Source organism: Miscanthus floridulus, chromosome 8 (assembly GCF_019320115.1).
Source record: "Miscanthus floridulus cultivar M001 chromosome 8, ASM1932011v1, whole genome shotgun sequence".
NCBI classification, from domain to species: Eukaryota; Viridiplantae; Streptophyta; class Magnoliopsida; order Poales; family Poaceae; genus Miscanthus; species Miscanthus floridulus.
The window spans coordinates 152,602,317-152,630,136 of record NC_089587.1 but is presented as its reverse complement, the minus strand read 5'-3'; the positions used below and the strand labels follow the sequence as shown (position 1 = coordinate 152,630,136).

Here is a 27,820-nt window from a genome sequence, read left to right as displayed (position 1 = left end):
ACACTGTTCCCGACTAAAAATTTACGATCGTTTACGAGCAAGCGAACAGGCTGGAAAAAAAATGTGGCAAAGACAAGTCGCTGGGTTTCGTCGACACTGCATAGATTTCAAATGGTAGTGCTAACGCACAAGTCTCCTTTACATTGTGAATTTATTTTCCTTTTACACAAGGGCAACGACTGATGCAATATACACAATACATAGGAACAACAAATATTCGAACGGGGAAGATAAGCCGCATTACAGCACCATGATCGCCTCAACTCCTCAAGTGAAACTTGCACTCTCAGTCAGATGGAGACGGCCACATGGGGCACAAAGTTTCGTATCAAGAGAGCAGCCAGAAACCAATCAGAAAACTGAACTCAACGAATGGGAAAGGGAGTAACCGGCATTACTCAAAATCTCCTTTCCTCTTTCCATTTCCTAGGACAGCCTTGATCTGAAGCAGCACTCATGAGCCTAGATGACCGGGCTTTTGGGATAGGGTAGGACAGGAAAGCACACGCTTCCTGGCAAAAATTATATATACACATCAGGCCGCAGACCAATCTCACCTTTCAGAAGCCTACTGTACACGGCTGCACCCTTACACAATCTTCAGCCGAAGGCACGAAGCTAAGCGAGAAGCACAAAGATGCAAGCGCCTTCATCACTCATCGGTGCTACGCCAGGGCACCATCCTGAGGTCAGTCGAACTGAAATTATACGTCGAGAGACCTGGCCACACTATTCGCCTTTAATCCTGGAATAGTTATGAGCTTGTCAGTAAATTGTGGGAACAAAAGAGGTGGCCGGACAACGAAGAAGGCACACCTTACATGAAAGGCGTACTCATTGCTAGAGCTGAACTCCTGGAGCTCCCTAGCTCAAGACCATCAGAAGTGCTATATGAAGACAACAATTTCCTCTGTGTAAAAAATGCATAGAGTACAGCTCAATTCCTTTTTATGATTGAGAATAAGAGAAATGCATCCTGGTTAGATGATCAAACTATACTGCATGCCCAATTTAATATACAAGTTTACCAGTGCTGAGGTGCTTGGCTAACCTGTCGTGCTTGGCACAGATTAGTTCTTTACTGAAGACTAACTTTCTGAAGATTAATCCGTGCTAACCTGATACACTTAGCACAGATTAATCTTGTGTTTTCTCACTTAATGCAATGTGGGTGTCAGGACATAAAAGTCTATGCTATAAGATAGTGGTTCAGACTTCAGGCCTGCTCTACTGAGTACTGGCATCACCAATTGGCAAGCCCTGCTAGAAGCACCAATTAAGACCATGAATGGTTCAAGAAGGCAAAACTACACAAATGACAAATCATGTGTATCTTCTTTACATGCTGACCGAATGAGATTTTTCAAAGTGGCTACCTCCACTGTATACACACAGCAAAACTGACATAACATGATCGATAACATAGTTCTGAATACTAATATTTTAAGAAAGGTAAAGGAAACCTCTATTAGAGGAAACACCATAGAGAAATGATGCAAACAGCAAAACACAGAACATGAACCAGACCCTTAAAGAGAACATTACAATTACTAGTGGGTCGAAATACACAATCATCAATTAGTGGCAAACAATTTAGTAGAGGCATAATCTGAAGACATGTTTGAACTACTTACTTGATCTTCAAAATCAGGACTGGTCAAATTGATGGAGAGATTCCTCATCAGCAACAGTGCCTAATGGTAAATAGACACACATGTCAATCAGTGAACACAGGCAGAGTTCCAAACCATAGTTCTGAGCAAATGATGAATTCAACAGAGACAATGAAAAATGATGACTATTCAGTTTGCCACAATGCTTGAATGAGGAGAACTTAACAACTGCCAGGCATCATACATAATAAAGACTAGCAGAAATTGTTTATATTGCGTTGTTGTAACTATGAATTTGACAAAAGCCATTATTTTGGAGGACAAATGGTGCAAATGTTACTGCAGACTAGTTAGGACATGTTTATGATTATGAAGAGAAAAGGGAAATAAGGCATATCCATGACTGACATACCGTCTCAACATCAATTGGATTCATCTCCTTAAGTTTCTGCAGATGACCACTTGTGCTTGGATCGAAAACACTACCTAAGAAACTGTACACTTCCGCAAAATCCGGCATATCTGTATCAAATATATGAAAGACAGAATTGAAATGTCAACAATGCCAATATGAATAAGATAAGCTAGCAATTCATTCAAGACAAAGATTCAATATTGGAAATAGTAAAATATTTGAAAAAAGAAGTATAAAGAAATGGATTGCACTGTTTACATCATTTCTCCGTATGTTAAGCACCATCAAGAGATTATTGGCGGTTTGGTTCATTCTAAAGAAGGGGCCAGCAGTTTTAAGATTGAAGCTTACAAATTCACAAGAAAAGGTGCACAGGAGGATGATTAAAACATAATTCTTAGAAATAGTAGAGGTGGACAGAATCTGAGTAATTATTTTGCACTGTAAGATGATTAGCAGAAGTAGCATGAGGTACTAACGGCGGAGTGACGGAACTTGATTTATTTGATCATTTGTTTCACCAGGTTGCCATGTTCTTGGAGGGCCTTCAGTACTGCTTGAGCAAAAAATGTTTGGACCTGGTGTTCCAGCACCTAAATCTTCTGGGTGAAAGATAAGAATTAACAGAGGAATATTCCAATGAAACCTTTTGACAGAAGAAGCATGAATACAAACCTTTCACCATCGATGAAGCAACAGCTTGTGGGATGGAACTATGAGCCCATGACGAAACAGACACGTTCATGCCAGAGTTCCTATGGATGGAAGATGAATCTGTCTTGAGCCCATAGTTTGGTTCTGTAAGTCAGGGAGAGGACATTAAAGCAACTATTTGATATACAAAGGGTGCTGGTGAATTTGATGCCCCACTGCGCATGACATGGATACATATGATTTTTATCTTTAACCCTTCTGAGGATATGAAGTCTCACCATTCTTGGAAGCCTTCTGAGGATATGGATGGGCAGCTTTTCGCTTTGGTCGTGGAGGCGGGACATGTTCGCTGGTTCCATTTTTCTGAACCTTCAAAAAGTACTTCTGTGCATGGCTCCTAATCTACAACACCAAACCAAAGCACCAAATGAAAATGGTTCTAAGATAGAATCAATTGATAATGGACAGATAGGAGCTTATACAACGATGAAAAATGCAGGACCAGGAAACTAAGATATCCAAATTGACTGCTATTTCTAATGTTGTAACGCAGAGAAAAAGAACACAGCCATGGCAAAACCTTCAGTTCTTTGTTAATCAGCATCCGTAAGTAACAAATTGAACATTTGATGCATTATTTCACTTGATTTGTTGGTGCATATGCTAAATAGTTTGATTACCAGGGTTCTTATAAAGTTAAACAACTTATAGTTCCATTTACAATAGGAATACCTGGATGACGGTCTTGGAGCCAACAAAAGCCTCTATCTTCTTCCAGTCACGGTCAAAGCTGAAAGAAAAGAAACATAGTTTGCACATGAATATTACATGCAAGATGTGGTCTTATATTTCACTGATTTTTTTGGGACAGGTGTATGGATTCAAGAACAGTAAATGTGGTGCTCTTGGGGCAACAAGGCATGTTATCGTCACAATCATATGCAAAAGGCTGCGATCGTACGCACCGAAAAGCAAGTTGTGCAGAGATAACGATAGTGTGAGCACATGAGGCTATGGGAGTTTGGGACCAAGAGAATGGCATCGTGCACAACAAATCATGAATTCATGATGCTCAAAGACGTCAATAAATTCAGGTGTCCAATCAGACCAAGTTAATGCTTGCAATCAAAATACTATGAAGCAGAGAACGAGAGAAGCCAAAATACTGCTAACAACCCGTGTGTGTAAGAGTGCATTATGAAAGGCCATCCGCAAAGCACATGCTGATAAAGATGCATGAGACCTTTTCAATTGGACAGATGAGATGCATGATTTTTGGATCCTGCTTAACTTGTGTCGGCAGACTAATTGCAAGAACACATGCTTTGCTGGCTTAGAGAATCTAGTGTGTGCCCTACCCAGCCAAATGACACCATCAGTTGAGCAAAGAGCACTACTGCACTAGAGTCTTCATCAGTTGAAGTTCCAACATCCGCAATTTGGATGCTTCCTATTTGTCCTACATATTCTTCTTGTGAACCACAGTAGCCCAAATGGCCAAGACATATTATTTTCGTATGTTCCACATCAAGAAACCGAAAACTCTTCAACTAGTGAAGTCCTAGTTGAATCCTTAAAAAAAAAGCCTAATGGTAGCACCAATAGAGCAAAGAGCACAATTTCTTTATCATTTCAAATACCAAATTTTGCAAATTGGATTCGTTCTATTTTACCTGTACTCCATATTCAGCTTTGTGAATCACAGTAGCTGAACTGCCTGAACACATAATTTGTTTCCCCATGTTGGACCTAAAAAGGACTGGGAAATCTTCAACTAATAAAGTTCTAGATTGAAATCATAACAACGAAATCGAGTTACAAAAAAGATAGCAAAATCCCAAATAAGTGAACAAACAGCTGCACCGACTATTTATTATTATTACTACTGTTCTATATCTTCAGAAAAATGCTCAAGACATTAATAAAAAATAAAAATCCACAACGATATAATTAACGATTCAAAAAGACAGAAAACATCTACGGAGCAGTCTTTTAGCCAGATGACACCGCAAAGCCCGGCGCTTCAGGCCTGTGAACCGCAAACCGCTCATCAAAACTAATGGAAACCCAAGTGAGGGGTTGCGGTCTGCTTACAGCTGCAGGGCCTCGAGGAACTTGTCGTGCTCCTGCTCCGTCCAGCTCTCGCGCGACTTAGTGATGGTGTACGGCTTCCGCACTTTCTTGCTCGCGTCCTCCCCAGACCCGGCCGCATCGGACTGCGGTGGCGGCGGCGCGCTGGCGGAGACCATCGAGAGGCGAGCGGAGAGGAATCTCAACGGTGCGGTGATGGGATGGCCGCGTCGTGTCGTCCGCTCGCTCGCGTGGAGGTGGAGGAGGTCTGTTGCCCTGTCTGTGAGCAGCTGCAGCGCGGCTGCGGTCCGCGTGGTGGCGTAGGGGCGTGGTGGGCGGGCGTGGCGCTGGGTGGGTGGTGGTGCTGGGGCAGGGCAGTGATGTGGGTGGTGGCGCCGCGCGTTCGTTCCGGCGTCTGGCTGCGGTGCGGGGGCGACGGCGTTTTCTTTCCCTCCGTTTTCGCGTGCGTGGTGCGTGCGGCCGCGGGCGAGTGCTTGTGGCTGCGCGGGCGGCTGCGACTGCCGCCCACTTGCCCGCCGTCCCTCTCGCGCTGTCGCGCTCTCGCCTCGCTTGCCAGTTACCCCTCTCCTGAATATTTGTTGTTTTCGCTTCTTGAGAAATAATTTTAATTAAATATATATTAAAAATATTAATATTTATAAAATATAATTAATATCGTTAAATTTTTTTTAAATCTAGCTTTTTAATAAATTTATTTAAAGATATAAATGTTACACATATTTTTTATAAATCAAATCAAAATTGTGGCACGCACATAAACTACTGTAGTTATTTAGGGACGGAGGAAGTATAGTTTAGGCACGGGTTTTGTGTGGCTGTTGTGTGTTCACAGTTGCCACTGTTTATACCGGGGCAATAGACAAGATTTGACTATGTTGAATCATGACTTGTCCTGCTTATTCGTCTGATAAATCACACATCAGACCCTAGCTTGCATTTGGTTATTCACCATGCACGCTTATATTCTCTAGTCTCTAGATATATGTTACGTAAAAAGAATTAAGGCAGTAGTATAAAGATGTAGAACGAAAAAAGAGAGAGCGAAGGATCACCCAGAACACAAAAGTAACTGGATAAAATGATTTCACGTAGTATCATGAAACAAAAAAGATTGCATAATTTTGAATTCATAATTTTCCCCTCTTACAACTTACTGCTCACATGGAACTACAAAAGCATATATATATTATATATATTCTTTGTATGGGTGCATTTTTCCTACTCCTCCGTGTACATATTCATTTATCAATTTAAGTATGTTTATATACTCATTTTATGATACTCCAAATCATACTATGTGAATTTTTTTTCAAAACAAACCATATTTTTTAATATGTTATTCTAATATTATGACAGCAGTATACAAAATAAGTATAATCATAGACTTAATGCATACTTGCATACTTTACATACATACTACCATAGATGGTCTAGTATGATCATATACTTTGTCAACATACACTTTGTCAGGTCATATACACCTTAAATCTAAAGATATACACATGGGAGTAGGAGTAACTACTCCCTGGGAGTAGGAAATAATTTTCCTTCTTTGTATTCACACAAATATGAGTAATCTAGACAATCAACACCAAAACTCCATGGAGCATGTCATACTTTTTCATACATGTCCTTTTTTCCTCGACACACTGCCAATTCAATTCGATTGAGATTACAACGCTTTGTCCATGGAGATAAGTGCATGGGTGTAGAAGCATTTCAATTTACTCTTAAATCACTAGCCAGAACCCGCGGCAATTGTCGCGGGCTAGACAGAGTTAGCTGGCATTTTGGGTTTTCCCCTCTAAAACATATATGCATCGATTATTTGTGGCTTGCATAGGTAAAGGTAGCAAAAGATAAATTGTCTGAGGTATGAACACATGAAAGTTGTCCTCCATAGTAGCACACCAAAAATACACTTGTAGACAGGAAGCATGAGAAATTATGTACCATATACTCACTTATTTTTCTGTACATATGTATCCACCTTAGGAAATGGTAAATCAACCTATTTCACAACTGAAGTAACGTAACAACCTAAGAGCAGCACCATTGACGAATGCATCCGGGCATTGCTTTGCATGCTCAGACACATAGCCACGTTGAGGAAGGAGGCTGTAGATGAGCTTTTTCCTGGACCTGTGTTTGCCACGGGCATGCAAGTCGTTGTGTGGATTGGCACACAATGAAAATGTTTTAGTAAGTAAATAGAATAATATTTCTGAATCCACTAACTAAAGAGGATGGAATCATGAATGACATTAAAAAAGGCTCATGTATTTGAGGGGAATACCTACAAAATGTGGAAAATATCAGGTTTTACTGTTCTACAAATGCATGACATTTTTTTTATACAACATAAGCTATAAGTGCCGCGCAGATGCAAATGAATATGTAGGCATCGAACTAAAATGACAGCAACGTAAACCAATTCAGTAAGAACTAATTAATTTCACGGTATGTCACAGATATGTCCACCTAAATTTACCAACTATAAGTCATGGAATAATTATGAATGTCAGAAAACATGTTTCATGTATTCGGCAAGGCCTAGAAAATGTGCAAAATGTCAGGTTTTATTGTTTTGCAAATGAGTGCCTATGTTTTAGGCAATATATGGAGGTTATGTAATGGCAGGATAATCTAGAGCCAAGCATGCAAATAAATTTGAGTTGCATAAGTGGCCTGAACCCTGAAAATAGCATGGACACCATGAATTAATGGCTTATGTGTTTGAGGCACTAATAAATTGGGACACATGATTATGCATACGATTCTATTAGGTAGCAATATTTTGCCTTCGGATCCTATTAATCTTGACAGGATTACAAATGTACATCTAGTAGTATCAGGTGTGTACAAATGTACCCATATACGCCTAATAACAGTTAGATGTAGGGCCAGCCTGGGAATATATTACTTTTGCACAGCCAATGTAAAAAAGAAATGGAACACAATGTGTATTTCATCGATATGTTTGGTGTAATGGTTTCCCTAGCATATAGGGTTAAAAAGGGTTATTTGGTATATATTATAGTCGATGTTTACACCTTTTATCAGAATTAGAAAAGTCTGATCTAGGATAATTCTAAAATAGCTTACTTATTGCACATTATGCACAACAAATAATAGTTCTGATTAGAGGTAAACAATGCAATATAGGGTGTATGTATTAAAGGTGAAAAGACAATTTAAATCCTTGTATACTGATAGACACAATTCATTTCAATTTCAATGTTTCTAGTTGCTTCACGCCTCCAAATTATATATCACCCAATCACCTATACTACAACCACACAATTTAGCAGTCATATTGGATTTACCTTTGTTTGAATGGTCAAGGAGGATTTCCCCACCTGAATTTGCATCGATTTCTGCAAATATAACCGATAATAGATATGAAAATAGCTGGCCTAATAACATGTGTTGAGGGGAACTCAAATGATTAGATGAGCACCACATGTGTAGGGCAAAAATTGATCGTTACACTTGAGAATCATACCTGCTCTACTTTTTTGACATATCGCAGAAGCAACGGATGTTTCATCTCCTGGAAACTATATGAGGTAGCATTAAAAGGTATTTGGTCAATTGGAGGGGGTTAAGTCTGGAAGATAATGCTGCAACATTTGTTTGTGGCCTGAACATGCATTTCACTGGAGAGCAACAACAGGAATACCTTGAGGAGAGATGTGAACCAGGTAGCATGAAGAGAGGTGGCACCATCAGAAATAGAGATAGGTGTACTATCAGGATGCATTGCACGATGATGCCTCAGTGCTTCATGGTGGGTCATTTGGGATCCTGATGTTCATTCTTCATAATATGATAAAGAACTCGATGCATCCCTTGTCATCCACTTGGTGGCATGGCATTCTATAGCAAGGGGTAACAAAAATTAATAATGTCTATAATACGTGGCTTCTAACAAACTAAATGTACGCCTTCATGGTTTCCTATGAGAGGAACAAAGATGGGAAGGTAACATTGAGCTGACCCGAACACCGATGACTCTGAATTGAAGTTTTTCGTTTATGAGGGAGATGAGAGATCTTTTTCAGATTTCTTTAACGGGCTCTGTGGCACGGACAGTGTAGTCAGCAGGGCTGCACGAAAGATTAGCTATCAGGACCAGCTATAATGGTTAAGCAGCAAGAAAATAAACAACTTTAGTTCTTCAATAATAAGGGCAAAAGCATCTTAGACACCATGAACAGAGCTGCCTGCAGTATAAAGGAAACACGATGAAAATAGACACAAAACTAAGACATAAGTAACTAAAAGAAGTATAGGTATGCTCAGAAGGTAATTGCGAGAGCAAAAAAGTTGATATTGAGCACCAGGAAGAGAAGGGAGCATAAGCTATATTCGTATTTCTTGGGTGTGGAAATCAGCACACCTAGGATTAAGGGTAGAAGACCATAACAAATTAGAAGAACATTGAGCCTATATCATAATAATCATCACTGTTGCAAGCACTGACCAAACTGCTATGTATGGACGATGGATTGAGGATTTTTTGAAACCATAAAAGACTGAATAATTCGAATAATAAGGAAGCAAAACAACTTCCCGACGGTGGAAAAGCACACATCCCACAACCAGCACGAGTCACAGTCGACAGCATGAAGAAATTGTGATAAAAAATCAGACTGTCACCATGGTCGTCGTCATCGCCATTCTTGAGCCATATCGTCACTGTCCCTTCGTGAGGGCAGTGGATCCTCTTCACCGGCGTCGTTCTTATCTTGTAGGGTTCCAACAATAATTCAATTCCAATCAGCAAATGGACACAAATCAGCGCGACAACCTCGAAACACCCAAACCGAAGAAATCATAGCAGCAAATAGCTAGGGTTTGGGTGGTCGATTTCGCACAGCAAGAACAGAAGAGAAGTGCGCGTGTACCTGTTTGGTGCTCGTCACCGGCGAAAGTGCCGAAGATGAAGGGCTGGGCACCTAGCGTAGGGAGGAGGAGGAGGCGGCAGTGGCCCGAGTCGTTGCCACCGGAGAACGCTGTCCACCGCTGCCCACTCCCCTTCGTGTTAGGCAGATTTGGTATTGGCGGAGTTGCCGTAGTATTTGTGAAGGGGAGGAGCAACCGGGCTGGTCGGCGGCCGGGAGCGGAGAGGGCAAGGTGCAGGAGACGATGGAGAATCGAAGGAAAGCAAATCGAACACGGGAGAAGACGGAGAACCAGAGGCGTGTGTGTCGCGGCTAGGGGAGAGGAAGACGGCGCGGAGCTCTGCAGCGTCCGCGTCAGCGGCGTCTGCGAGCGGGGAAAGCAAAGGAAGAGAGGAGCGAGCGATGGCAGCGGCCACGAGTCGAAGGTGACGCGGAGGGCCACTACCCTGGAACGGAGGGTCGGGATGCAGTTGGTAAGGCGGAAGGAAAACTAAAGAACTTCGTTCCTTCGTTCATATTCTTTCATTCATACAAATTTTTTAGTTTCTTAGACCACCCCGCACTGTTCCACTGTTCATACCAACTGTTGCCTACTCCATCGTAGTCGTCCGTTGGTTTGCTCAGCCACACCAGCCGTCCGCGTGTTCCTTCCAGAAACGTTTGTAGCCCCTAACCACGCCCCCACCCCCGACCCTACCCGCACGCCGCACAGCACGCGGCCGGCTTCCATCCACCTCTCCCAATCCCAATTCCCAATTTTCCATCGCCTCCTCGCTCAGTACGGCGCCGCCTCTTTTCCACCGCTCCTCGGCCAAGCTCCGGCCGACCCCCGGCGGCACGGCCACTCCGCACCAGGCGGCCCAGCGGATGCCGCCAGTTGCTTCTTCCTCTCTGTCGGCGGCGACGCTCAGTGGTGGCTGCTCCTGCACGTGGCGCATCGCCTCTTCTTCTCCGTCGGCGACGGCCCGGGCGGTTGGATTTCGCGGTAACTCACCCTCGTCTCCTCCTCCGTCCCCTGCCTGTTGCCCCAGATCCTTCATCCCCCGTCTCCTCCGTCTCGCAGGTCTCGGCGCGCGCGGTGACGGCCGGGTCAACCTCTAGCGACGCAGCCCAGGCGCAGGCACCCCCGTAGCCGGCTCGTGCGGCCTGATGGCGCAGCCCAACAGCCGGCGACGCTACCACCAGCTCGCGCGATGCCTCCGACGCGAGCAGATCTAGGTATTGCTTATCTTATATGGAGTTATGGTCTACAGCTCCCCTCATGTTGTGCATTCTTCTTCAGAACTGCCCTCTGCCTTTCATTAGATTGTTATGTCTTCGTTTCCTGATGTATTCATGGATCCTCAGGTTTGGGTGCTGCGACGATTCATATCAATTTTATATAACTGCACTGTCAAGTATGGCGTATGCTATCATGACTATCCATGCATTCTCCAGTTTGGGTGCTGCGAAGATTCATATCTGCAGCTAGCAGTTCAGTGCACTTTGGAATTCTTGTGTTTTTCTTTTCCAATTAGCCATTCACAACCAGACTTGACATGAAAAGATGCAAAAACAGATTCAGATACTGTTACGCTTTTTATGCCTCGTAGTGCCTGTTTCTGTTGATATGTTCCTGTTTCTGTTCATATGCTTAGATTAGATTCTTATATATAGATTTGCAATGCTTAATTTCAGGGACCACTGAAGGAGTGATGCAAGATGCTGATGAGGTTTCGTATAAAGTTTCTACAGAAGGTTCTGTTCATATGCTTAGATTAGGTTCTTATATATAGATTTGCAATGCTTAATTCCAGGGACCACTGAAGGAGTGATGCAAGATGCTGATGAGGTTTCGTATAAAGTTTCAACAGAAGGAAGACCAAAAGTTGTATAAAAATTGTTTGATACTTCAAGATCGACAAGGAGGAGGTAAGGACTTTGATCATCGATTGAACCTGCCTTTATTTTTTCCGCTGAGAATTTTGATCTGCCCCAGGACTCCAGTGCATACCTCAGTTAATGTCATATTCCTGATCTTCCTATACATGTATTTACTTATCTGTGCTATTGTTAGTTACTAATGGAATTTTCTATTATTATTTATGTATTATATAGTGTACTATTTGTTCACAAATGTTGATACATATCGATAGATTATTTTACCGAACACAATGGTTATTATTGCCATTGTCCTTTTTTCTGTCTCCCAAATACTCTCGATACTGTCTGGTCCACAAATATTTCTTATTTTTTGACTCAAACGAACACTTTGTTTTGTCAATAGTTTACCATTTAATGATATCAATGTTGCTTTGCCATGGCCATGGCGTAGGCTGCCAATGTGGCCATGTTCATTTGCTTCACTGAAGTTACAGTGACGGATCTCATGCTTAAATGTTTAACATCTAGATTATTTACTGTCTGCAGAAGAGCTTATAAATATTGAGGTCAATGAACGTTATATCATTATGCTGCTTAGTTATAATGTTACCTTCTCCGCTAATTTACAGTGATATATTTCTCATAGCATCTAATTAGTCAAGTAAATGCAGGCAAGGTGGACACTGGATATTTCGGGTCATGTGATATCTAATTTTAGAGTTTGGTTAATGCTCTACAACAGGGATATACACACCATACAAATCTTACTCTCCGAGATCGAGTAATTAGTTTTGTTATCCAAATTTGCAGAAATGATCATGAGTAATTAGTTTTGTTATCCAAATTTGCAGAAATGATCATGAAGCTCATCAGTATGTGCCACCAATGACATATGGTTTCAGTATCCATGACCATGTACAGTACAATACACTACAGAGTTTTCTACCATCTTACTCCCTGAGATCGAGTAATTAATTTTCTTATCCAAATTTGCAGAAATGATCATGAAGTTCATCAGTATGTGCCACCAATGACATGCTTTCAGTATCCATGATCGTGTACAGTGCAATACGCTACAGAGTTTTCCAGTTAAGATTACTAATGCTGCTCATTTATGTCAACAAATAGATGCAGCCTACTTTGCTTTGACCTAATTAGCAATATTTTTTCTTATGTGGCAGTAGCTGCCGATGTGATTTCAAAGGTCTCCTAAGTTATAGAGGTGCCGTGCTTCAAGAATGCAGCAGTTTCTGTCTTCCGTCACAACGTCCTTGGATAAAGGATATTACTTCTATTAACAGAGAACTTACTGTGTCACATTCTATACTCTTTCAACAGAACAAGAAATAAAATAATTATATATTGGTCTACATTTTTCATGTTTAATTACAAATGTCTTATGTATTGTTTTCCCATATGATAAGTATCTGTTCTCAGATTCACTTTTAATCCTTTGGCTATATGTATGTGCTTTCTTATGATGGAACATACGTATGTGCTGTGTATGGATTACCAATTTGAATGCAATACTTTAGATCGTTTGCCTTATTTTCATGTATTTATTGTTTTGATTAGATATTTTACTTCTCTTTACCAACCAGTTCTATTAAGAGCGTAGTGCACACACAAAATCGACGGACCACGGCGGGCCCAGTGAACCGCGCCAACCTACTCTGTCCTCTTAAGAAGAATCTATGTATTCTAGTTGTGCGTACCAGCCACATAAAATCCATCCCGCGACGAAGCGCGGGGGACAAGCTAGTATATTATTATATGAGGTTGCGGATGGAGGAGAGAACTGTAGGACTCTTCATTTGAGTCACTGTTGTAAGGCGGAAGGAAAACTAAAGATCTTATATGATCTTTATTTATTATATATATATGAGGAAGGAAAACTAAAGATCTTATATGATCTTTATTTATTATATATATATATGAGGTTGTGGATGGAGGAGAGAAATGTAGAACTCTTCATTTGAGTCACTGTTGGTAAAGGCGGAAGGAAAACTAAAGATCTTTCCGGTTTGTTTGGGCTTGTTTGGCTGAAAAGTTATGGCTGAAAGTATTGTTGACTGATTTAGTGTGAGAGGAAAATACTGTTCGTTGGCTGAAAAAGTACGATTTATAAATCAAATAAACCCAAGCGAACATGACGTTTATATGATATGACATGATATGAGCAGCCTAGCTAGCTAGTACAGTAATCGAGCAACACTCGCGAGCATGTATCCACAATCAACGGTCAGCGTCTTGGTTAAATAAAATCACTATCAACATCTATAACGATAAAACTCTATTGTGCACATCAGTATTGCATTAGGTAGACACGGATAATGATAAAAACACATCAATCACTTTCAACATTTAATTTACCAAGAACGAAGTCCCACACGACAACCTCACTCAAACTTTTGTTAAAGAAAGAGTAAATTGCAAATTCTTGTACTCTGCATGCAATTTACTCTTAGGCCCTGTTTGGTTTTTAGAAATTAGGAAGAATTAGAAAGTAATCTAACAATAAAATAAGCAGTATTTTCTAGATATTGGTTTTAATTCACGGTATCTAAATAAAGCCTCAAAGAAATTGAATATAGTCCTGAAGGAAACTAGGAACTTTTTACTGCTATGTCTTTTGGGTTCCGAGATGTTTGTGCAATAGTGAGCTTGCTCGGCTGCACTTTTTGGCACTGCTGCAGCCGTGGACGCGTGAGCCATGATGATGACTGATGAGCAACGAGACTGACGTGGGTCGGGGAAAAAACGAAGGGAAGCGGGCGTTGACGTGGTCTTCCAAAGAGCCCGGCACATTGGCCCAAGGGAGATTGCCACGTGGTTTTCCAGCCAGGAAACCACCAGGAACCCGGCCTGCCAAATTAGCCCTAATGGGCCAACTTGGGCTTTGACGTCCTATTTGAGAACTCTTCTCGCATATTGATTCGCACGGGGGGCGTCTGCGCGTCGCAGAGCCGCACACATGAATAAGAGCAGAACAGACGCGACGCGCTCGCCGACCGCGGCGGTGCCGAATAACACGGACTACTACTGCCTACTGGGCGGCGAAGAAGTGGAAGGTGTAGAGGAGAAGTGGAAAGGGCACCTGGAGAAGGAGCACCTGAACTCCTGAAGGCGGCGTGGGGGAGCGCGGAGACCCCAGAAAGCCTACGCGGAAACAATGAATCCTGCAAGGAGGCGGAGGGAGGAGCTGCCGTGGTGGAGTGCGGAGGGCGGAGTTGCCGTGGTGGAGTGCGGAGGCCCTGCATCCTGGCTCTTGTAGCTTCTCCGGGCGCGGCGACATCTTCGAGAAGCTGCGCATCAGGGGACACGACGACGAGAAGCTGCGCACCGGGGTGAGCAATCGCGCTGAATCCTGCGATGCGGAGTTGCCGATTGGTAGGAGCACCGCCATCCAGTTACGTGTTGAGCAACGCTCCGACGAGCAGACGAGCAAAGGCCCTGACACTGACGGCGGCGGCAACTTAAAGTTGACCGTCTTGCCACAACCGTTCCGAACCTTACTGCACTGCGGTAAAACTATGTTCCTCTGCGCTTCTCCACTCGCTTTTCCTAATTATGATGACGATATTATTACATTACATCGCCTTCGGAGTTCTTTTGAGCAATACTTTGATCACATATATATATACAGTTCCATCCGTCATTGTTATTGGTTAAACTTTTGTTTTAGCTTTTGATTATCAATACTCTGAAAGCATGACTCACTGTGGAATTCATAATATATAACCTTTTCTAAGATAATTAATAATTAATTTAGCTTGTCAAAAAGTGTCATATTAGAGACCATGTTAATCCTATTAATGGACTATATATCACTATATTATTATGACCAAAGGGATTAAATGTTTCCTTACTCTCATCATCATCATGATCAGGCATGAACTACCTTTTTTGGGTTGAAGGAGGAGCACGGGTGCATGACTGGGTGTCTGTATGTTTATGATCTGAGATTCCTAGTGAAATGGTGACTCGTGAAGAGTTTAAATTCTTCATAAAAGATCTCGTATGCAAGGGTGAAGCCATTGGAGTGGTAAAATCCTATTCTATTTCCTTGACTAAGGCATCAACATAATCTGATACGACACATCTGCTGACTTTGAATATCAATTGAACAGGATTTTTACCCTCGTCCAAGATACTCTCTGTGGCCCAGAATATTTGGACCACCTAATAAGTCTATGTTTCAACTTGAGAATGTTCTGGTTCTGGCTGAGCTGGCTGCGTTACTTAGATTTCTTGAAATTGATGGAAAGATGGCGCAACTTGTTCTTATACTACTGCCATATTGGGCGGGTAAGGAAGTTATTGTTTGTGTCAGATGTACCTTCAGTTTTTTTGTTCACTTGGTGAAAGTTGCATCTGCAATTTTTGCAGAGGATAATGGAAGCTCGCCAGCGTTCATCCTGAGCCAGGATCGAACTCTCCTACATAGCTTACATGATTCTCTTATGGATATTAAAATCTTCTGTGAGGAACATGGAGTCGTATGTCTTGAGTGTTTTTCCCATGAAGTTAGGATGCGGAGCAATGAATATATGGACTTCACTGCATGGAAAATAAAGAAACAGGTCCTGTTTGATTCCATTTCCTTTTTCTTTTTAGTTTACAGAATCCTCATGGTTATAGTTTTGTTAATCAGGCCGTATATCTTGATTTTATCAAGAAGACTGGAGGAGATTCGAAAGCAGCTGGGTTGTGCAAGGAGATTGATGAAAATGGACATTATGTCGATTCTGGCAAGGAGATTGGAGGAGATGGAGGCTCCAAAGAATTATGGTTGGATGTACATGCTTCGGGATTTCCCAATGTCTCGGATGATGAGACACATGAAGATGATAGCAGTGACAAAGAACATGGTGGGGATGGAGGATCTGAACATGAGTTCTCAACACATAGTGATGGATTTCCTGGTTCTGTTGATGAGGCAGAGTCTGAAGATGAGCTGTCCACCGATAGTGATGGTGAGGCAGAGTCTGAAGATGATTTGCCCACAGATAGTGATGGTGGATTTCATGGTTCTGTTGATGAGATGGAGTCTATCGACCGTAGTGCCTTGCAGGTATTGCTAGCTCTGTTGATCATAAAAAAAAATCAGATTTCGAAATTGAACATGGATCCAAAATTTTATATTGGGTTAATAGATTATTGTCAGTGTTTTGAGTTACCACCTGTGGCAGAACCACTCGAAATAACACACTTACGGAGGCGCTCGTCTTCCACCAGACACTAAGTACCCCGAAAGCAAGCTATAGCGGGCGGTATCCGTCGGGCACACCCTAAGAGAGAACCCGAAAGATCCACATTTTTCCCAAAGATTCAATAATGAGAACGAATTACAATACTTGTCCATTTTATACATCAGAGTTTTCTTAAAAAGTACATTATTACAATACCAAATATCAAAGTGCGGAATGATAAACAACGGAATTTAAAAATATACATCTAGCGATAGGGACGAGAATCCGTCTGAGCCCACCAGAAGAATTCTCCACACAAGGTACTTCTCAAACATCACTTGCAACAGGAGTAAATGAACCCTGAGTACACAATGTACTCGTAAGACTTATCCGACTAGTGAGAATAATTTTCCGACTCCAAGAAATATGATAAGATTTATGGTTGGCTGGTTTCTTTTGGCAGAAAGCAATACTAATAGTGAGTCCTTATATATTATTATAGGCATATTAAGTTATCATCTAGCCAGTCTATATCAGCACCTATTCTACTTTCAAGCAAAGGTTGAGCAATCAGTTTTATTTCTTCTCCTTTCAACTTCTAGTTCTTATTACGGTGCTAAACCGTAGACAAGCCGTACCAGATCGCCTGACGATTCATGAATCAATGTGCCCAGCTGGGTGCCTCGAAAACACACGCCCCGCTTGTACCTCCATCACTCTTCTGTCCCGGGTGTCCAGGTCCCCGTCCAAATTTGGACTCTAAGCCCCCACTCCTGAGTCCCGGACTCAGTGGGGTGCAAGGACCTCCACCATCTCCGCCTCCAATCAGTCGGCCCGAAAAGAGCTGGATCCACGATAAGAGAACAACAAGTCTTCCCTACGCCCATACCCAAGTATGCGCTCGGGACAATAAATCTGTGACTTGCCTAGAGTCATATGCAACGACCGGTCCTTAATCGACACAGACAGAGAAAAAGTGTAACTGAGCTATGCCTAGATCAGTGGAGCTGAAGACCGCTGAACTTTTTTTTAGAGACACACACGGTATTGCGATCTTTTTTAATGACACACGAATTCAAAAAAAAAAAAAAAGCGGTGTGGCTAGGATTGTCACAGCCGTTCCGACCTGCGACCAAGGCCTCCGTACGGTCGACGATCACAGGCAGGCGGCAGGCGGCAGGCCGCACGCCGGACGGCAGGAGCAGGCAGGAGCCGGTCTTCGTATTTCGTATACAGGAGGCCGGCTGTATCTCTGTAACAAACTGCAAGTTTAATTTAATTTAATTTAATCTCCAGTAGCGGCTCTGCCCCTCCTGTTCCTTAAAGAAAAACCGTACGTACTGGGCGTCGGAGGAGGCGTGCCTGCGTGAGGAATAGGATGACGGTATAATCGAAATATGATGATTTATGCTGAAATGTCGTAAAAAGAAAATACTATTTTATAATTGAAAAATAGTGCTGAATAAGCCTAAGCGAAGAGGGCGCATATTTATGCGTAACACTCATTAGTAGTGCGCCATCTCTTATTATGCGAAAATTCAAAGTTCACATAGGTGTCTCGGAGAGAACAGAAACAAGTAGTGACGAACCACGGACCAAAGCAAAGCACAACTATATATACCCTACATTGCCCAGACCCACCGCGGCGATGCACGGCGATCAAGTGAAGACCGTCCCGGCGCCGGCTGTAGTACTCGCCGGAATATCGACCTCACGGATCTCGGTCCTGAGGCCCTTGCCGGCGGCGTTCGCCAGGGGGTGGATGTCGTGCTCCGGCCCGCTCATGTACGCCCGGTTCTCCCTCTCCTTCTGGAAAGAGACACCGAACTTCTTCTCCACACCTGCACGTTTCATGTTTCACACAAGTAATATAATCCATCAGAATCAGAAAAAAAAAGATTACATATATACGATCTGCGAGCACACGGCAGGTGCGTGCATGCCGACGTGTACGTACAGTCAGCTAGGTCCTGCCGGAGCTGCCCCTCGCGGGTGAGCGCCATCATGATCTGCGGGACGCCGAGCGGGAGCGCGTCGCCGCGGTCCACCTGCCAGAAGTGGATGGTCTTGCCGTAGGTCTTGCACACCTTCTCCAGGTCCCGGCGCTCCACCACGCCGGGCACCCCTGGCATGAACAGCACCCCGCCCTTCACCTCGAACTCGTGCGTGTGCCACAGCGGCTTCTCGCCGTCGGGCAGCGTCAGGAACACCTTCTCCGAGACGATGTACTCCACGCCGATGAGCCGCGCGCCGGTGCCCGGCCCGTCGAAGATGAGGCACTGCCGCACGTCCTCGTTGAGGTGCGCGCAGAAGTGGTGCGCCTCCACCTGCCGCCCCATGTCGTCCGCGTAGAAGTGGAACGCGCACAGGTGCTGGTGGATCTGGTTCAGCGGCGCGAACCCCTGGATGGTGCCCGTCGCTGTCTCCAGCAGCGCCGTGCCCGTCTCCGTCGGCTTGCCGGGAACCTCCACGTTGTGGCACGACGACGCCATGTGCGGCGGGCGTTATCTGGGAGTTTCTGTCTCTCTCGCGATCTCTATCTCTTCCGCCTTTGCGCGTTCGTGGCGCTCAGGGTTGGCATGCACGGGCTAGACAGGTGAGCGTCGAGCTGTTCTTAAGGGAGTGAGCTGGGTTCATGCAGCTGCACACGTGTGACTCTGGAAGCGATACGTGTCCAGGGTGCACGGTCGGCACTCTGCAGCAATGGCCGTAGGTGTTCGCTAGTGGCCATGGCCACGTGGTGAATGCTGCTCTGCCGCTATAGTAGGCACGATGGCCATGACGAATTGGCGATGCTACAGAGTATACTATGCAAATCAGCAAATCCTAAGTGGCTTTTGCTCCGGTACTCCTCCGACGAAAAAAATGCACAGATCTTAAGGCAGCCCAACCAAATAATTAGATTTTTTTTTTCTGAATCCTGCATGGGCTCGGTCCGTCCATGCCCAGCCCGTGCCTAGCCCAGACCCAAGCTAAGCTCATCTCGCCCCCCGTTCCCTTTCGATCGGACTCCATTCATTTCGTTTTCTCGTGCGCTAGCAGCTGGCGGCGGTGCTCCACGGATGGCTTCTCATCTGATCTCCATCTCCCTTCGGACAGATGCAGCGGTCGCGTTTAAATTTGCACGAGCGATGCGGCGGCGGCGGCGGCGGCTATCGACGACGACGGTGCCGCCATTGAGCAGGCCAAGGGTGGTAGCACGGCGATCCCTTCCCTCCAATCTGCTTGCGTCAGCTGCGTCTCACGTGAAATTAAGATAGCGTTTGGTTGAGAGTTAAAGTGGGGTGGGACGGTCTTTACTGTGATTCATAAGATGGGACGACTCTATTTTCTGTTTGGTTAAGGAGGAAGGGGACGAACCCGTTTTTTGTTTGGACCACAAAAGTGGGATTAGCGACTGACAGGTGGGACCCAATTGTTAGTATTTTTTTTTTATTTTTTCTTCTTTTCTCTTTCCTCTTCTTATCTCCTCAATCCCAACCGCCCACCTCGTCTCCTCCGCCGGCGCCTGGCTTGATAGGTGGGACCCAATTGTTAGTATTTTTTTATTTTTTCTTCTTTTCTCTTTCCTCTCCTTATCTCCTCGATCCCAACCGCCCACCTCGTCTCCTCCGTCGGCGCCTGGCTTCCCCAGCATCCAGCGAGCTCGCCCCGCGCCTCCTTCCCCCGAGCTCGCCCCATGCCTCCTTCCTCCAAGCTCGCCCCGCGCCCACGAGGTGCCTCCTTCCTCCGAGCTCGCCCCGCGCCCACGAGGCGTCGGTGCTCGATGGCCGGCGAGGCGGCGTGCTTGCGCTCGCCCACGAGGAGGCCCGCGAGGCGGCGGCTCTCGCCCACGCGGCGGCCCGCGAGGCAACGTGCTTGCCCCGCTGGGTTCCTCCATCTTCGAGCTCCCGCGCGCCCGTCCTTCTTCCTCCCATCCTCTCCCGCGCAGCCATGAGGCCGGAGCTCACCCGCACAATGGCGGCGGCGGCGGCGCATCTCGGCGGCTCACCGGTGCGGCGGGGCCGGAGGCGGAGCCCGTATGCACGGCGGAGGTCGCCGGGGCTGAGGACGGAGGTCATCGGGTCGGGGCGGAGCCTGCGCGCTCGTCGGCGGCCGGGTCGGGGCGGAGCCCACGCTTCTTCCTCGACTCCGGTGAGTCCCTGCTTCTTCCTTCTTCCTCAACTGCGGCAAGCCCCCGCTCCTCATCTCGTTCTTCTCACGCACGCGTGCGGGCCATGCAGCACTCGTCCCACGAGGACCGTCCCCGTCCGCTCTTTTTTGACGGGCGAACCGCGCCTGGATCTTCAGCGAATATTCGCTCGTGGGACATCCTCATCCCCGCTTGACTCGGATCCAAACAGCCCTCGTCTCGGGGCGTCCCATCCCATCCCTCCTTATCCTAGCATCCAAACACTACCTAATGGAACGGCGCTGGAGTTGAGGAGAGAGGAGGACCTCGCACGCTAAATCGAATAGCGCCGCGAGACCGATTGCTGGCGAGGAGGTGGATGGAGGTGCCGCCGTTCGCATGGTCCGCCGGCGGCCGCAGCTCGGACCAGCCACGACTGAACAAAGGGATTGGGATCTCCATTCAGATGACTTTGCCTCTGGATCAGGACTGGACATGGCCTAGGCTTAGCCGGGCCTAGCCCATACGGTACCCAGATAAAAAAACAATTAATAAAAAAAATATTTGGCAAGGTGCTTCGAGATCCGTGTAATTTTTAAAAGAGAGCACAGGAGCCGTCGCCATCCTTTCAGTCATATAACACTATTTTTCTCTCATAATATTTTAATATAAATATCAGCATAAGTTAAATTTCAATATAACCTCTATGCTAAAATTTGGCTTATGCGGATGTTTATGCAGAAAAACAATGTTTCATTTGAATTTTCGCATAATAAGAGATGGCACACTACTACTGAGTGTTGCGTAAATATGCGCCCTGTTCGTTTGGGCTTATTCAGCACTACTTTTCAACCATTAAAATAGTATTTTCTTTTCACAACATTTCAGAATAAGCATCAGCCTAAACTAAATTTCAGGTCATTACACAATTATCGTATTCCTCACGCAGGCACGCCTCCTTCGACGCCCAATACGGTTTTTCTTTAAGGAACAGGAGGGGCAGAGAGCCCCTACTAGAGATTAAGGTCCTGTTCGGTTGATATTAAAGCCGGTTGATAAATCGGCTGAAGCTATTTTGTTGTGAGAGAAAAATACTATAGATTCTAGCTAATAAGTCGGCTGATAAGTTCAAGCAAACGTGCCTTAAATTAAATTAAATTAAACTTGCAGTTTGTTACAGAGATACAATCGGCCTCGCAGAATTCCTTGTGAGCCATTAAAAAAGATCGCAATCCCCTATGAGTCATTGAAAAAGTTCAGCGGTCTTCAGCGCCACTGCTCTAACTTTTTTTTTTACCCTCCATGCCACCGCCGTCAGATTAGGCCCTAACGGTGTCGACTGTAGGTGTGAAAAGTCAAAAAATACCCTTAAGTCTAAATATGTTATTAATTTTTTTGAGCATCCTAATGACTTCAAATGGAAAAATTCAAAACTAGAAAGTTGTAGGTCTTGTCGAAATCTATAATTTTCATATAAAAATTATCTTCTTTTAATACCGTAAAAAATATGATTTTTCTAAGATATGATTTGATTTGATTAATATATCTTAGAAAAATCATATCTTTTTTACGATATTAAAAGAAGATAATTTTTATATGAAAATTATAGATCTCGATGAGATCTACAACTTTCTAGTTTTGAGTTTTTCCATTTGAATTCGTTAAGATGCTTAAACAATTAATGATATATTTAGACTTAAGAGTATTTTTGACTTTTACACACACCGTTAGAATTTAATCAGACGGCAGTGACATAGAGGAAAAAAAAAGTTAGGATAGTGACGTCGAAGACTGCTGAATTTTTTTAGTAGCTCACAAGAGATAAGATTTTTTTTTTTCAATGGCTCGGAATTCTCTCCAGGAGGATTCGGTGCCCCTGTCTGCTCCATCACGTGGACACGGTGCTCCTGTCTGCTCCATCACGTGGACACGGGCCAGCCACGACACCAATTCCGTTCACGGTGGCAGCAGGCAAATGACGCATTAAGAGCAGGTTGCTGTTCTTTATTGTACTGCTATTCTGTTTATCTATAGGCATGGGAGTGGTAAAGCAGTAGTTGGTTATCGGGTTGACCACCAACGTTAGCTGAAGCATGTTCTCAGATTTGGCATAGGTGGTTGTGGATCTAATTTCTTGAGTCTGATGAAACCTCCATCCTATCTATGGCCCAAGACTATTTAACCTCGAAGATATAGGCCGATCAGACAGTCGAGGAAAGCGCCGGCTGTGTTATCGGAGTGTGAAAACGAGGATCTTCGATGCTTCTATCATGACCACTTTTCGTGGGCCTTGTGGCCCCGACGGGCCCGCGTTTTCAACGGAAGCATCACCTATGTCTACAGAAACAGATCAGCAGTAGCTTTTACTTGTTTGTGCTCTGTAATATGGGAATTCTTTTTTCACACTGGTGTATTATGCTTTAACGTTATATATAATTTTATCATGGCCACTTTTCGTGGCCTTTTGGCCCCGACGGGCCCCGCGCCTCCGCCGGAAGCATCACCTATGTCTATAGAAACAGATCAACAGTAGTTTTTACTTGTTTGTGCTCTCTAATATGAAAATTCTTTTTCCACACTAGTATACTGTGCTTTAGCGTTATATATTAAAAGTTGTTGTAAAACAAAAAAAAAAAGACTCCATGGCCGGAATCCTTTGGAGCCCATCCGATTGTACTAGGAGCGTAAAAGCATTCAGTCATCATCATCAATGCAACAGGTTAGCACAGTGCAAGACGTCTCTTTTTTCTAGGGTGTGGGTACTTTCTTTTTACCTTGAGGGCACCATCAATGTAGGCTAACATTCTTAGTAGTTTTAGTTCAAATAAAATGATCCACGTAGATTAGAAAATATTAAGACTATTTGTTGGTGTTTCAGATCATTGCCTAGTAAATTTGTATCTACACGTCTGGCTCGGATGATGTGCTCAGAGGACACAAAGATTTATACTGGTTCGGGCGGAATGTCCCTACGTCTAGTGTGCTGCTGTTCGTGTTACCGGCACTAGTTTATAGTAGGGGTTACAAACGAGCGAGAGAAGGAGAAGTTTTCAAGTCTCTAGTGAAAAGATCGAATAGAGTTGAGTCTTGCTAAGCTTGTTCAGCCATGTGCTCGTTAGCTGTCTCTCTCCTAGGCATGTGCTCCTGCTTCCCCTTTTATATGTGAAGGGGAAGGCAAATGTTACAGAGAGAGAAAAGGAGAAAAGCGAGAGAGAAGAAGGCCTCTAGGGTCGCCGCGTCCTTCTCCTTCATGTGGGTCCCGCCGATGCTGTAGATGGTGATAGGGACGCCTCCGCGTTGGGCTCCTGTTCACCACTGATGTCATGCCTCGACGTCATCAGCTGGTCATGGCGTCCCATCCCGTCCCGCGCGGACGGCATGGTGAACCGACGTGCCTGTCAGCGGTCGTACGGGGAGTAGGCAACACAGCGACCACGCACCTGTTACTGTTGACGATGTGAACCCCTGGGCGTGGCCTGACGTGGCCATGGGTCACGTCTAGATGTGCCTACTTCCTACCCGGTCTCAGTAGTTTGACCCCAGGGTCGTACCTTCTGACCCATATGGTTGGAGATGGTATGGGTCCCTGTTAGGCGAGACGGAGCTCGCGTCCCAAGGGTCGGGCGACATGGAGCCCGTGCCATCAGGGTAAGGCGAGACGAGGCCCATGCCCTCAGGGTCGGGCGATATGGCTCCTGTACCCTTGGGGCCGGGCGACATGGGGCCTGTTGAAAGCTCTAGTTTGGTTTTGGTTAATTGATGAAACCCTAAGTGCTAACCTAGTTTATCAAAGTAATTATAAGATAGGTAGCACTACTCTAAGTGATGAAGCAATGGCGAAGATCATGACGATGGTGATGGTATAGTGATGATCAAATGCTTGAACTTCAAAAGAAGAAAGAGAAAAACAAAAGGCTCAAGGCAAAGGTATAAATAGTAGGAGCCATTTTATTTCGGTGATCAAGACACTTAGCGAGTGTGATCACATTTAGGTTAGATAGCCGTACTATTAAGAGGGGTGAAACTCATATTAAAATACGGTTATCAAAGTGCCACTAGATGCTCTAACTCATTGCATATGCATTTAGGATCTAGTGGAGTGCTAACACCCTTGAAAATGCTTGTGAAAATATGCTAACACATGTGCACAAGGTGATACACTTGGTGGTTGGCACATTTGAGCAAGGGTTAGAAACTTCACCGACGCCCTATACAGAAAAGACAGGGGTTCATAGAGTGACCGAACGCTGATGGTGCAGTGACCGGACGTTGGGTTTAGAGTTCGGTCAGTGACAGCAGTAAGGACACGGTCCCGGTCTTGTGACTGGACGCTGGCGTGTAAACTGACCGGACGCTCATGGCCACATTGTCGATCAATGGCTACGTCCAAGAGAGAGCAGAGGGAGGAGGGCATGTCTGGGGCACCTGTGGCGGGCATGGCACAGTCGAGTGTGGCCACGACATCATAGGCAGAGGTGGCACAGCTGGAGCTATCATCCGTGCGGGTGGCCGCGCCTACGGCAAGGTGGACAGAAGAGGGCGCACCCGAGGCATCCTTAGTGGATGTGGCGATGGGGCAGGCCTTCACATCCACGCCACTCGCCCCCTATACCGACAGAGGGTCTACCCCGGAGGAGTTGCTACCACAAGAGGGGTCGGTGCTGCTTGGGATCAGCGCGGAGCCATCCCAATCTCTAGTCCGGGTGGTTGCCCTCGATGACGCAGCGAAGGAGAGGGAATAGGGGAGCATCCACATGGAGGTTAGGACCGTGGTTTGCGCCTTGACCACCATGCTAAGCTCGCTGCGCGACATTGTTGCCCTAGCTGGCCAGGTATGATATGACCGTGCTTCGAACCCTCATTTTCCCTTTCCGCGCCTCTAAGTGTTGTCCTCTCCGTAGTCCCTTATGGTTTGGAGCCAGGAGAAGTCCCAATTCCTTGCTGAAGAGGCACAGTGGAATGAGGGGCTGGCCACATAGCTCGCTGCTGCCCGTCAGGAGGTGGCTGAGCTTGCCCTCACCACCTGAGAGCTAGCCAACCTTCGAGTCAGGGAGAAGGATGCTCATGATGATGCCCGCAAGGTCGGGGAGAAGCTCATGGCCCTAATCGAGAGGGCATGCACGGACACCGTGGAGGCCAAGCAGCTACAGAAGGAGCAGGATGATTTGCTCTAGGCCATAGAGGGGCTCTGCATGGAGCGTGACTTGGCTCGCTAGGAGCACGCCAATGCCTAGTAATGGATCGACCTCCTTAAGGGGGAGCTTGAGGGGGAGAGGGATGTAAAGGTTGTGGTCGAGGGTGTGTCTGTCAGGCTCGCCACGGAGGTCGATCAGTGCTAGGAAGTGGTCCGGCACCTAGAGGCCGAGGTGACCCAATAGCACGGGTAACGCGAGGAAGAGGTCCAGCGCCTAGAGGCCAAGGTGACCTAGCGGCGCGATGAGGTGCGCAGGCTTCGGGCAGATGTGGATAATAAGCCTTTGGTTTTCTTTGTTGTTTTCTCCTTGGAATCCATGGTAGGCCTTTGACATGGCTGGTATGTGGCTTGGATAGGTCTTGGCGACAAGCTTGGCATGGAGGTGATGAAGAGCCATGGCCTGGAGAAGGAGCTCGATGAGGTGAAGGCCTCTCTCTTGAAGGAGAGTGATGAGCATGATTCCCTACGCATCGCCATCTAGCTGGTCTTTGACGACCTCAAACTAGCCTCGGAGCAGGAGACGAGCTCATACGCGGTTCACACCATCTGGATTATGGATCGAGCACGTGAGATCATGAGGGATGCGCTTCGCTTTGGTATCCACCGATCGTTTGTGATCGCCCATTCTCATTACAAGAACATTGATCTAGCGATGATGAGCTAGGGCTTCACACCCCATCTACTCTGACGCCAAGCTAGAGGACATCAAGAGGGAAGTGGCCCCTCTAGCGCAGGACTTATCTACCAAGATAGAGGATGAGATCATCCCCCCAAAGAATTAGTTAGTTAGATAGGCCAGGCGATGAACTTGTAATAAGTGGATAAGTTCTTAACTTTTGTTATGGCCAAACAGACTTTTGGCTCTTCTCCCTTTTTTGTATAAAAAGGTTAATACATTTTGACCCATTCCATTGTTAAGGCTATAAAGCTTGAGATGCAGGTGAAAAAACTCTGATCATGTTGGTGAGCAAAAACGTCGTAGATGTTGAGGTGTAGGTTTATTGCAGTGCGACCAGTTTTACTCAGCGTTTGTTTCCATAACCCTTGCTTCTAGATCTTAACGTTGGAGAGGGTTGGAAGATATACTCTTATCAGCCCCCGACTGAGGCCTAACCCCTTGCCGTTGCTGGGGTCAGGTGTCACTAAAGATTGATGAAATGATAGCGAAATTGATAAGAGAAAGTATTTTTCATTTCAAAAACGTCATTCTTAATTTTCATAAGTATACACATAGATTAGGGGTAAAAGCGACGTAGCTGCTCGATGTTCTAGGCATTGACAAAGACCTCACCGTCGATGGTCTTGAGCTTGTAGGTGCTCAGTCGGAGCACCTTCGCGACAACGTACGGTCCCTCCCATGGCAGAGAGAGCTATTGGTGGTTCTTGTTGCTCTGGACGAGGCGGAGCACTAGGTCCCTGATGTTGAAGGCCTAACCCCGCACCCGATGGCTTTGGTACCGGCGCAACGCTTGCTAGTACTTGGCCGAGCGGAGGAGGGCAATGTCGCACACTTCATCAAGCTGATCCATGGCTTCCTCGAGGGATGCCTCGGCTCCCTGCTCGTCATAGCCCTAACCCTTTGTAACACCCTAAAATTTCATCTACAAATTAGTAATTAAATTTGAGCATTTATTTGATTTTCTATGCATTTTAACCTAGGCCAAATAATAAATTTTGGTTAATTAAAATTAACTACAAGGTTTAAAAACATGTTGTGGCATTCATGCTGAAGCATACTGTTTTTGGTTGAGTGTAGGGCTAGGTTGTTTGAGGTTGAATT

At 45.2% G+C, this 27,820-nt stretch overlaps 3 protein-coding genes and 1 long non-coding RNA gene across 15 annotated transcripts; 2 read left to right on the top strand and 2 right to left on the bottom strand.

Moving 5' to 3' along the window:
• Nucleotides 1–103: 103 nt before the first annotated feature.
• On the bottom strand, nucleotides 104–5,218 carry LOC136477383 (protein REVEILLE 6-like). 6 transcript variants are annotated; one of them, XR_010764002.1, is made up of 10 exons: nucleotides 4,777–5,218; nucleotides 3,415–3,472; nucleotides 2,961–3,084; nucleotides 2,704–2,826; nucleotides 2,508–2,630; nucleotides 2,026–2,135; nucleotides 1,635–1,694; nucleotides 1,029–1,118; nucleotides 817–910; nucleotides 104–745 (listed from the first exon to the last, which is right to left on the bottom strand). XR_010764002.1 is itself a non-coding variant. In XM_066475534.1 (10 exons), the coding sequence occupies exons 2-10, from the start codon at nucleotides 4,364–4,366 to the stop codon at nucleotides 730–732; spliced, it is 714 nt and encodes a 237-aa protein (XP_066331631.1). In that variant the 5' UTR covers nucleotides 4,367–4,441; nucleotides 4,777–4,903; the 3' UTR covers nucleotides 104–729. The 6 variants fall into 6 exon arrangements, 5 of the variants coding, with proteins under 5 accessions (XP_066331631.1, XP_066331629.1, XP_066331627.1 ...); XM_066475534.1 differs by lacking the exon at nucleotides 1,029–1,118 and adding an exon at nucleotides 4,356–4,441 and having other exon boundaries at nucleotides 822–910; nucleotides 4,777–4,903; XM_066475532.1 differs by lacking the exon at nucleotides 1,029–1,118.
• A 5,155-nt stretch (nucleotides 5,219–10,373) lies between these two features.
• LOC136473741 (uncharacterized) lies at nucleotides 10,374–12,913 on the top strand. 7 transcript variants are annotated; one of them, XR_010762721.1, is made up of 7 exons: nucleotides 10,374–10,665; nucleotides 10,744–10,898; nucleotides 11,028–11,153; nucleotides 11,358–11,392; nucleotides 11,477–12,458; nucleotides 12,540–12,631; nucleotides 12,725–12,913. It is a non-coding gene; the product is annotated as an uncharacterized lncRNA (long non-coding RNA). The 7 variants fall into 7 exon arrangements; XR_010762723.1 differs by having other exon boundaries at nucleotides 11,028–11,392; nucleotides 11,477–11,591; nucleotides 12,215–12,458; XR_010762720.1 differs by lacking the exon at nucleotides 11,028–11,153.
• Nucleotides 12,914–14,581: 1,668 nt separating this feature from the next.
• LOC136470028 (uncharacterized) lies at nucleotides 14,582–17,211 on the top strand. Its single transcript, XM_066468004.1, has 6 exons — nucleotides 14,582–15,068; nucleotides 15,434–15,588; nucleotides 15,674–15,851; nucleotides 15,933–16,126; nucleotides 16,198–16,718; nucleotides 17,199–17,211. Exons 2-6 carry the CDS (start codon nucleotides 15,520–15,522, stop codon nucleotides 17,209–17,211), a joined length of 975 nt encoding a protein of 324 aa, XP_066324101.1. The 5' UTR covers nucleotides 14,582–15,068; nucleotides 15,434–15,519.
• Nucleotides 17,212–18,247: 1,036 nt separating this feature from the next.
• On the bottom strand, nucleotides 18,248–19,252 carry LOC136473740 (oil body-associated protein 1A). The gene is made up of 2 exons (XM_066471383.1): nucleotides 18,693–19,252; nucleotides 18,248–18,576 (listed from the first exon to the last, which is right to left on the bottom strand). The coding sequence occupies exons 1-2, from the start codon at nucleotides 19,225–19,227 to the stop codon at nucleotides 18,395–18,397; spliced, it is 717 nt and encodes a 238-aa protein (XP_066327480.1). The 5' UTR covers nucleotides 19,228–19,252; the 3' UTR covers nucleotides 18,248–18,394.
• Between the last annotated feature and the right edge of the window lie 8,568 nt (nucleotides 19,253–27,820).

Coding starts and splice junctions, on each gene's coding strand:
- LOC136473740 (XM_066471383.1), bottom strand. CDS start 19,227: ATGGCGTCGTCGTGCCACAACGTGGAGGTTCCCGGCAAGCCGACGGAG. Junction 18,577..18,692: donor CCGGCAGGACCTAGCTGACT/GTACGTACACGT, acceptor TGAAACGTGCAG/GTGTGGAGAAGAAGTTCGGT.
- LOC136470028 (XM_066468004.1), top strand. CDS start 15,520: ATGGTGACTCGTGAAGAGTTTAAATTCTTCATAAAAGATCTCGTATGC. Junction 15,589..15,673: donor AGGGTGAAGCCATTGGAGTG/GTAAAATCCTAT, acceptor TCAATTGAACAG/GATTTTTACCCTCGTCCAAG. Junction 15,852..15,932: donor ACTACTGCCATATTGGGCGG/GTAAGGAAGTTA, acceptor CAATTTTTGCAG/AGGATAATGGAAGCTCGCCA.
- LOC136477383 (XM_066475530.1), bottom strand. CDS start 4,931: ATGGTCTCCGCCAGCGCGCCGCCGCCACCGCAGTCCGATGCGGCCGGG. Junction 3,473..4,776: donor TTCCTCGAGGCCCTGCAGCT/GTAAGCAGACCG, acceptor CTTTTCTTTCAG/CTTTGACCGTGACTGGAAGA. Junction 1,695..2,025: donor ATCCAATTGATGTTGAGACG/GTATGTCAGTCA, acceptor ATTTACCATTAG/GCACTGTTGCTGATGAGGAA.